This window comes from Phallusia mammillata, chromosome 1, assembly GCF_965637545.1.
Source record: "Phallusia mammillata chromosome 1, kaPhaMamm4.hap1.1, whole genome shotgun sequence".
In the NCBI taxonomy this organism is placed as follows: Eukaryota; Metazoa; Chordata; class Ascidiacea; order Phlebobranchia; family Ascidiidae; genus Phallusia; species Phallusia mammillata.
In genome coordinates, this window is record NC_137252.1 from 4,782,309 (window position 1) to 4,793,186 (window position 10,878).

Here is a 10,878-nt window from a genome sequence, read left to right on the forward strand (position 1 = left end):
GCGGTAAACAACAGCAAAACATTATAAGTATTGGTAATTCTTAATTCTTGCTATCGTTTCACCTAAAAGCACTTTACAGCTGACAAACTACTATCGGCCATATCTAAATTCATTTGCACACAGTTTTGGTAGTTTTTGAACAATTTATTTTTCAACTTTATGACGTGAATTTTGTCCGACTTCTTTCAGCTTCTCCGTCACAATTAGGTTAAAAAATATCATTATTTAAAGGGGTGCACTCAGTGCTGGATTAAGGGTCCGCTGGCCTGTAGGAATATTTTATAAGTGGCCCGAAAACTAGGGAAAAAAGTAGAATTATAAGCGCTGCCAAATCAAAAAAGTGGCCTAATTTTTGACTGGCCTGTAGGCAAGTGCCTAATTTTGTCAATGATTAATCCAGTACTGCTATGGACACAAAAGGTCTTGCGCAACGACGCACACACAACCAGTTAAGAATGACCCTAACATACTACACATGATGAATTACGTTTGTTTGTGGAGTATCGTGTATTGAAGTAATACATAAGCGCGTATAATATCGTACGAGTGACTATGATTGCATGAACGTTTTATTTCGTCATCGTCACCTTTTCAGTACTCGACCTTAAATGCCAGTTGTCGCTGTTTAACACCTTAAGCACAACTGTACAGTTGCGTCATCGTCACCTTTGCCACTATATATTCACATGTGTTGTAACTCTCACACTTAATACCTTTTATTCTCTCATCTCAATAAACTAACTTTAAGGTTAAACGCCGTCTTCTTAATCGGACTAAGCTCAGACAAGCAGTAGCTCAGATAGGCAAGGACTTAGAGTATAAACATCTACAGCGAAAGATATCTCTGTAGTAACAACCACGCACGTTCTGCGTTTTTGTTCGAACAACCGCGACGGCAAATCCCCTACATAAATTGGCGAACCCGACGTGATTTTGACGGACCATACTCAATTACGGTGAGGTATTATTTTGTTGTTTACTATTTTCAATTATTTATACTTAAGTATGTCCTACATGCATAATCTTCTGCCTTTTGGTAAATCCAAAAAGACTAAACTGACTTCTACTCCCATCATAAGAAGCACTGAGCTGCCCTCTTACAGTGGTACTGGACAATTACCCAAGGATTCTCGTCATCCTGGGCCGTTTCAAACAAACAATCGTCAAGACGATTGTGACAGTGGGTCTAGTTCACCCATCAGTCAACCGTCCGATATCAAGGTGGTTTACCCGGATTTATCTACAAATCAACAAACCGGGTGCGAAACTGCCGTGCCACCACCTAACAGAGGTATGCTGCTTGCAAAATTGAACATCCCTAAGTTCTGGGCCGAACGGTGTGCTGTATGGTTTGCAACCGTTGAAACCATATTCGAAGCTAACCAGATTTACAGCGAGCAGGAAAAATTCGCTGCAATCATACCAAGATTGGGAGAGGATCAGATTGCGAAGATTGGTCATCTTATTCTGAACCGAACTTCCGATCATCCCTATTCACACTTAAAGCAGGATTTGCTTAAGTTTTATGAGACGAGGGAAATGATGCGCCTAAACCAATTGTTAAGTGCTGGCGAACCTTGCAATAAGAGACCCAGCGAACTACTTTACGAAATGAAGTTGTTATTGGCTGGTTATGGCGATTTAGGTCCATCGGCTGTGGCCTTATTAAAAAAACTGTTTTTAGATCGACTGCCAAAGGAGGTCAGACTTGTTCTATCGGCAAGTATTCATCAGGATTTAGACAGTCTAGCAGAAATTGCCGATTCTGTAATGATGCTAAATTCTCCACATTTATTTGTACAGTCGCAAACTCCTGTTTCCACTTCTCGAGGAACTACAGAGCAACCGCAATCATCCCATCACCAGATTAACAGATCAGACGATGGTTATGATGATTTCGAAAGGCGCTTCGCAAAGCTATCCAATGACATGGATGCCATAAAGACGATGCAAACCATGTCATTATTAAATAATGCGGGCCAGCCTCAAGTAAGTCCGCAGACTACTTCTACACCCTTACGGTCGGAATATAGATCATTTGAATCTCGACCGAATCGTAACTATGCTGGAAAAGCTAAATATGTTCCAGTATCTAGAAGTAAATTTCCTCCACTGAGAGATCAACCTGCGTCGCATCGGTTGTGCTACTATCATTCTATCTATGGAATGAACGCAAGTAAGTGCAGACCGAACTGTATTTTGTGGTCGAACGAACACCAACAGCTTCGGGCCCAATCAATAACTTACCGTGGGCGTCGTCCAGCAAGTAAGAGAAAAACCTTTACCATAAAAGATAAAAACAACAATTTAAGTTTTTTGGTGGACAGCGGAAGTGACGTCAGCATCGTACCTGCATGGTTTGCAAAAGGTTTTTACAACAAAAAATCTGTTTACTTGTACGGTGCCGCAGGAAAGGGCTTCACATCGTTCGGTGAAAAACGATTGTCAGTCAATTTTAATCTTTCCAGATCTTTCAGATGGAGATTTTTGGTTTGTGCTGTACGCCAACCAATCCTTGGTGCTGATTTTCTACGTCATTACAATCTTTTAATTGACATCCGCAGGAGGAAACTCATCTCACAAACTAACAAGAACAATACTAAATCACCATCTTTGCCCAAGCGTAAAAGACAAGTACATAAACCTAATGGTTTTGTTCCTGAGGTATGTTTAGTATGTAAAAGTCGATCTTTACAACCTAACTCGTCATCTGGCAGCAGCAGTAAAGGTGGTTATCGAACAACGCAACCAAAAACTATATTTAGAGATCCCATCACATACAATTCAAAGGTTGTGTATGGTACACGAAAAAGTACAAGTTTAAAAATCATTCCAAAAACGAAATGTTTCCTATCTCGAAATAATCCTTTAATTTGTCCGGATATTATTGAAGGCAGATCTGAAGGAAGCGAAACAGCCGCGACACACGATATCGAGGTTGATCGAACACCAGAATCATCAACCGCTGCACCTACTCCTCCTGCACCAATCATCAAAACCCGAACCGGTCGAGTTGTCAGACGACCACTCAGATTTAGAGATTAAACATCATGATTTATTTCAGTTTAATCCTATTTCTTTCCATCACAACTACGCACAGCTCAACACACAAGTTCAAGCTATGCCACGACACACTTTCCAAAGGGGAATATTTCATTCCGAAACCCATGCCTTGTAAGAAGAACTACAAACACCCTTTAGAAGACAAATGTACTGTAGACGTGTTCAACCCGTCCAAAGGGGAAATTAAAATAAATGTTGCCATGTGTCAAATATACACCACTAGCTACGAGTCGCATTACTATTTCTTCGGTGGAAAGTTTCACACGAAAAATACAATTTCCGCTCCCGCTCCTACTCCTGGCACTTGTGAAGAATGGAAACGTACTTTATCTGCACCACTTATCGGCAGATTGTTGCAAAAAAGCGATACATTGTATTCTACTAACAATCAAATAAAAATAGAATACAAATGGCCAACTAGCAACGTGGGGTCAGTCAACAACGCTATACTGACCAAGTCGACTATTTATTATGATCCCATCAACAAAAAGCTTCGTAGCGCTTTGGGGATTATGTCAAGCTGCAACGTCCATCAAGGTTTTTGCAGTGTAGGAACTCGTACTTTCGTTTGGTCAGTTCCTAAAAACGTCGACTGTGCCATTACATATCCCATAGGCACCCACGAGATGATCCAGCATCACGGCGATTCCGTGAATCAACCTCGACGCCTCGAAATACCCGATCTTGGCCTCAGCATTCACCACACTTTTGAATGTCCCAAGGAGGTTGCATCTTGCTACTCCCCGCACGCTTTTTGTGCCGGAGGAATTATCGTTGTACCTAAAAACTGTACTATCAACACAAAGAGGAATCGGCTGGACATTATGCAACGTTCGCAGAAAGACGGAGTTCAAGGTCTAATCCTGAACGAAGCTACCGATGCTTTGATAACCAGCATCACAAACATGACGAACGACATACACTATGTAGAGTGCCAAATTCAGTCTCTACTATCAACGGTCTACTCTCTGCTGTCCCGTCAATATCCTGGCGAAATCATTAGCCAAGTACTTGGAGGACACCGAGCAGCAATCACAACATCCGACCTAATGACCGAAATCACCTGCGAAGAAATCAATGGAACAATTCTTCATAGCCTTCGCCATGGTGACCTTTTCGCTACAAGGCCACTAATCGAATACATCGACTCAACCGGAACAAGAATAGTCGGTCAACTATACCGCGATGGTTTTGTTTATCAAAACGTCAAATTTCTTGAAACTTATCAATCGGGACGAGTACTGTCGTTCCGAATTGAAGAAGAATTCGTTGTATTCGACAACTACACATTGACGCACGTGGACTCGAACGTCCACGACATCGTCCCAACTCTATCGCCAATCCACTTCAGCCATCGGACAACGGACTATCAATCCTTCATGGATGAATTCCCGAAATCGAGCAGCGGAATCGAGGATATGAACAGCATGCTAATGACACTGACAGAAGTTCGATAACACAACGAACAGCTGTCACAATACATGCAATCTAACCTTGACCCATCAGAAGAAGCGGACGTAGGATACATCACGGACAAGATTGACGCAGCAACAAAGAACGTGTTTTTGCATGTTATTAGCTCTATAACATCGCCATTTATAAACTTTCTGGTAACCATAGCACTGTTCTTAGCATGTTTTTGGGGAATAGTGTTAACTGGCATAGCTCTGAAACATTATGGATTTTGGGTGTTAGGTTTAGTTCAAACCAAACTGTTACACAAACATGACAATGTAATAGGGGACGTCGGTGAAAACGTTGGAGACAATTTCGAACTCCATGATCTCCAACGGAACGTCGAGTAACCAAATTCGTCACCGAGTTTCCACTATTTACTTGTGATGTTTGCAGTGTTGACATATACTAACTTGTTGCATGTTTGTAAAACAATGTTTCATTATTAACATACGATCAAATTAAAATTAAGTTATTTTGCCGCATGTGAGGTGTACGTTGAAAGTTGATGCATGATAAATTGCTTTGAATCAATACTCGACACTCCAACTCAGTCTTCCCCATGATCACACAAACGAACCATCTGCTAGAAGAAGTTCAACAAACTAACGAGACTCCATCGCCAACATCCGTGTTCGTCATCACGATGAATCAAAACATTCTTACCAGGTTGTTCACGAGGCCGACTAACACTGTGACGATCATCATCAAAACTACGACGATGTTAACAGATGTCATGCAAAGTCGATCGGAGATTGACTATGCAGGATGTCCGAACAACATCAAAGTCATTGGCTGCCACATCGTCAAACTCGCCACGCAGCTCAACGTGATTCTACGACGTCACGTCTCAACGTAATTCTACGTCACGTCACAGTACTTTACATCGTCATCTTTATCAAAAATACGTCGATCTATCTCAATCAAACGACATTTGGACAAATCATAAATTTGATGTCATCTCCACATCACCAAATCACGATCGAATCAAAATCAACAACGTTCAACAACTGGTCGTCATGAATGAACAACAAACAATCAAAACGAAAAGACACTCGCGACTGGAACGAACCAAGAAGCAGATTTCAAAGAAGCAAATATGTCAAATTCGACATAAATCGGAAAAACACTTTTCGGCGGGGTGGCCTGTGTGGAGTATCGTGTATTGAAGTAATACATAAGCGCGTATGATATCGTACGAGTGACTATGATTGCATGAACGTTTTATTTCGTCATCGTCACCTTTTCAGTACTCGACCTTAAATGCCAGTTGTCGCTGTTTAACACCTTAAGCACAACTGTACAGTTGCGTCATCGTCACCTTTGCCACTATATATTCACATGTGTTGTAACTCTCACACTTAATACCTTTTATTCTCTCATCTCAATAAACTAACTTTAAGGTTAAACGCCGTCTTCTTAATCGGACTAAGCTCAGACAAGCAGTAGCTCAGATAGGCAAGGACTTAGAGTATAAACATCTACAGCGAAAGATACTTCTGTAGTAATAAGTACGACGTCATCAGGACCAAAAATTACCCCTACATGTTCATCCACCGAATATGTACAAGTTGTGGACATTTACCCGCTCGCCAACACGATGAACATAATAATTGATGTTATAATGCCGATTAGCTATCGGTCGCTTTTAAAACCCTAAACTATCTTGTCTTTCTTATCTTGTCTTTCTCGTTTTGATTCTCTTGACGTTATAAGAACGAATGTGTTGGATAGCTGACATAATCCTGATGAAGACGTCACTTATAGGACGACGAATCGTCGGATAAACTGTACATTTTGGCCGGAAAACATGGAAAATTCCATAAAATATACCTGGTAACAATACTACATTCACACTTGCAGCAGCTTGAAAGGTTTTGAACTTAAAGTGTGTTTTTAAAAATAAAAAATAAAAAATAAAACTGTGTAGCCTATATTATTATGATTTGAAATTGAACAAGACCAGTCGAGCTTTACTTAAAGGTTATCTCCGAATCAAACATGATATACCAGTAATTTAGTGCGGTTGTCACATAATTAGCTCTTGTCTGGTGTTATTCTAATATGTATCTACGAATTCATCGATATTTTAATGAATATTTACATTTGAAATGAACCGCTGTTTTCTTTATTGATTTTTACTTTACAAATTGTCACAATGGAAACCGCGGTAGAACAATTTAATTTTGTAACCTTACTAGTAAAACGAACAGTAATTTACCACATTGCGCACATAACGTGTTTTGAAAATAGTTTATATATATAAAGGAATATAGTTTTGACAGTGTTGTAAAAATATAGAGAATTTTTGTGCAACATTGAGACCTAAAAATGATTTAGTGTTGCACACCATCCGCTATGTGCTTTCCTATTTCTTATTCTTCGCATTTAACCATCAATAGGAAAACATCATATTCGGAATGTAACATAAACCAAAAACAAAACATTTAATTTTGTTTCTTTTTATTTAGCATATTTTTCGCAAATTGAACATATTTTTTACATCCACTCTTCATTTCTTTCCGTTTTTGATCTGAAAAGAAAAACAGATACTTGGACCAACCAAATTAGATTTTGCTTTTCATTAACGGTAAAATTCTTTACCCAAATCCAAATTCTTAAAGAATTGAAAATGTATAAATTGCGCAATGTTTGAAATTTGTTATTTTTGACTTACTTTACCACTCCTCATTCTTTATTTCATCCATCATGGCTTCCATCATGACATCAGCCAGTAGATACACCATGACATCTTTTAAAGGACATATTATGTTAGGGAAGAGTTTAAGTCAAGTGAATTATCAGAACATTTTGGCTTTTACATGTCAGTGTAAAAAGGTGAAAACAAACTTAACAACAACAAAAACAAACAACAAAAAAACTTTCTTTGAGCTTTAAACATCACAAACTTCTGCTGAACATTGTTGCCATTCTATCGACAATATTACATGCCATATCTCTTAACCCTGCTTTGACGCTTTTTACCCCTAGGAAGGTACACCTTAAGATCCCTGCATTAAAAAGGACGTTCGGAGCGAAAAAAAAAACGTTAAACATATTTTACTTACCATTTTCCGCGTCCCTGCAAAAATAATAATCTGATGATATCTTTCTTGGAAGACAAAAGTATTACTTTTGAATTATTTTATTTGTTTCGTTTCAGCAAAACATATATATATTTTTGACCATTTCAGATTATATCATCCCCAATAACATACCCATAACGTCTTGTAACGTGTTTTACTACTCCCTTGACACAAGGCACAACGCCGTGCTTGACAACGACACGTGCCGCAGTGTCTATAATTGCTTCTGTTTCCACCAGTAGCACTGCACTAACCACAAGAGCACCAAACAAGAATTTGTTCATATTGTCAATTAGACGTCTCTCAGCTCTATCAAACGCATTTGATATTGGATGAGCAGGTTGTGGTTGTGGTTCAAGTTTATATAAGATAAAAAAAAACAATTAATAAGCGATCGAAAAATTCCCGGTGTTTTTTCCCATGCCGATTTAACTATGAAGTGTCATGCGTGGGTATTTTACCCACGTTAGGTGGCACGATTTATTTCGAAGTTATATTGAAGCAAAAACCAATTCCCTATTTTTTTCCCTGAAACAGTTTGACGGAATATTGTGAAGCGTCAACAAAAAAACTTTTAAGCCAAGTTTGGTATTTTTCTCGCAAACGTGGAGAATTTTGTATTGTTCTGAAAAAGGCTAAAAAACACCCTGCTATTAAATTTTGCTAAAACTGATGATGGGCCTTAACTTTACGTTATTTCTCATTCAATACAAATGCAATCTGGTGTAGACAGTGGTAAGGTTAGTAGCACAAGAATTCACACTATAAATCCGTTGCTAAGTAAAGAGAGATGGCGTAATAATCACAGGTATTTAATTTAACAGTCAGACTGGGATGGGGTTATGGACTAAATTTAAATAAAGTTATTAGAGTTCTGGACTAAGTTTAACATATTGTTATTATTATTATGAAATCTCAGATCAACCCTAATAGCCCTAACCGTGATTTTGTGCACAAACTGAATTGAAAATATTTGCGTGCGCCACCTATCGGAATTTATCAAACCTGTCTGGTGTTAGTTCTTGTGTAGTGACTCTAGAGTCTGGACATTACAATGCACATTGGTTTTATCTGATAAAAAAAAACTTATCAGGGCACTAAATGACCACATACGCCCAATTTATAGCACAAAACATTTCCACAAACATATTCTTTTTTTTGACAATCACAGCCATTGTATTATTATTTATTTTAATTTTTGTGTATGTCTTTTCAGGATGTACTAAAGTAAAAACTAAATAAACAGCCTACAGTATACAGCTTGTTATGCATTTCAGTTGAGTAAATTGAAATGTGTTTCATTAGGTGCAAAAACGCCCCAACCAAAACAAACAGTATTATTTTGCTAAAAAACATAATTGGTTTACAAACTAACCATCATGATGATGCGCAATCAATTCATAATAACAAAATGTAAATATGTTTTAGTTGTCAAAACTATCAACTATGTGTCCCAAAATAACAATAAAGAAAACTGAAAATGATCACAACGATTATTGTAATTTCAAAAATTTCAAAACCAATTTTGTTTCGGGAAACAAACAGAGGGTAGAAAATCCATACTAACTAAATTATACTAAACAAGATCAAATAAGTTGCCGATTTGGTATGCGTAAAACAGAGTTTGTAATTGTAATACAGTGGCCTACTGCTTTATTGCTGCAAACATACGTTCACGCTGTGGTACTGCGATGTCTCAATTTCGGCAAACTAATTATTGACATTGTAGTACTTGATATTGTTGATAGACCCAATTACATATGACATGGAAACAATGCAGTTTAAAAAATGTTTTTATAATCGACTTTGGCAAAAGTACAGTAATGACTTTCACCTCAACTTAAATGTAACTATCTTTAACTGTCTAATTTGTGCCAGCAACGTAGCGCAATATGAGGTGAAAGAGCTACAGATAGAAACCAGTTTGATTGATTTGCTTTCTCTTCAAAAAATTTCAGCCGGCGCCCATGTATGTTTTATTCGAATTCGTTGTTTAAACAGCAGCAGCTATTTCTTGAATGTTCTTCTTCTATTTTTTTACTGCCTGATGTTCCCTAAATCAAGAATGCTGTAAATTATCAACTACAATTATTGTTATTTCTCGCCGCTTTGCTTACGCTTATATTTCATTTTATGATAAGTAACACTGGAGTATGAATTCCTATATCAAACTAAGTAAACAAATACCGAAGCGTTATTCTTAACTGTTTAGCACTCCAACGCATTTTGTTTCATGTGTAAGTTCAATAGAAGAATACATGGCTAAATAACTCATGTAAGGAAATCTAACAAAGCGGTAAACAACAGCAAAACATTATAAGTATTGGTAATTCTTAATTCTTGCTATCGTTTCACCTAAAAGCACTTTACAGCTGACAAACTACTATCGGCCATATCTAAATTCATTTGCACACAGTTTTGGTAGTTTTTGAACAATTTATTTTTCAACTTTATGACGTGAATTTTGTCCGACTTCTTTCAGCTTCTCCGTCACAATTAGGTTAAAAAATATCATTATTTAAAGGGGTGCACTCAGTGCTGGATTAAGGGTCCGCTGGCCTGTAGGAATATTTCATAAGTGGCCCGAAAACTAGGGAAAAAAGTAGAATTATAAGCGCTGCCAAATCAAAAAAGTGGCCTAATTTTTGACTGGCCTGTAGGCAAGTGCCTAATTTTGTCAATGATTAATCCAGTACTGCTCTGGACACAAAAGGTCTTGCGCAACGACGCACACACAACCAGTTAAGAATGACCCTAACATACTACACATGATGAATTACGTTTGTTCATCCACCGAATATGTACAAGTTGTGGACATTTACCCGCTCGCCAACACGATGAACATAATAATTGATGTTATAATGCCGATTAGCTATCGGTCGCTTTTAAAACCCTAAACTATCTTGTCTTTCTTATCTTGTCTTTCTCGTTTTGATTCTCTTGACGTTATAAGAACGAATGTGTTGGATAGCTGACATAATCCTGATGAAGACGTCACTTATAGGACGACGAATCGTCGGATAAACTGTACATTTTGGCCGGAAAACATGGAAAATTCCATAAAATATACCTGGTAACAATACTACATTCACACTTGCAGCAGCTTGAAAGGTTTTGAACTTAAAGTGTGTTTTTAAAAATAAAAAATAAAAAATAAAACTGTGTAGCCTATATTATTATGATTTGAAATTGAACAAGACCAGTCGAGCTTTACTTCAAGGTTATCTCCGAATCAAACATGATATACCAGTAATTTAGTGCGGTTGTCACATAA

General features: G+C 37.8%; 2 protein-coding genes across 3 annotated transcripts; both read left to right on the top strand.

The window, feature by feature from the left end:
- Positions 1-500: 500 nt before the first annotated feature.
- Positions 501-2,615, top strand: LOC145238528 (uncharacterized). Of its 2 annotated transcripts, none has more exons than XM_080101726.1 (2): positions 501-2,176; positions 2,469-2,615. In XM_080101726.1, the coding sequence occupies exons 1-2, from the start codon at positions 1,006-1,008 to the stop codon at positions 2,549-2,551; spliced, it is 1,254 nt and encodes a 417-aa protein (XP_079957852.1). In that variant the 5' UTR covers positions 501-1,005; the 3' UTR covers positions 2,552-2,615. The 2 variants fall into 2 exon arrangements, with proteins under 2 accessions (XP_079957852.1, XP_079957860.1); XM_080101734.1 differs by having other exon boundaries at positions 2,478-2,615.
- A 552-nt stretch (positions 2,616-3,167) lies between these two features.
- On the top strand, positions 3,168-5,927 carry LOC145238518 (uncharacterized). The gene has a single exon (XM_080101714.1). The coding sequence runs from the start codon at positions 3,168-3,170 to the stop codon at positions 4,518-4,520; it is 1,353 nt and encodes a 450-aa protein (XP_079957840.1). The 3' UTR covers positions 4,521-5,927.
- Positions 5,928-10,878: the final 4,951 nt, after the last annotated feature.

Excerpts from the sequence above, each read along its gene's own strand:
- LOC145238528 (XM_080101726.1), top strand. The coding sequence starts at position 1,006 with ATGTCCTACATGCATAATCTTCTGCCTTTTGGTAAATCCAAAAAGACT. Across the intron at positions 2,177-2,468 it reads TATCTATGGAATGAACGCAA|ATCTTTCAGATGGAGATTTT; the intron begins GTAAGTGCAGAC and ends TAATCTTTCCAG.
- LOC145238518 (XM_080101714.1), top strand. The coding sequence starts at position 3,168 with ATGCCTTGTAAGAAGAACTACAAACACCCTTTAGAAGACAAATGTACT.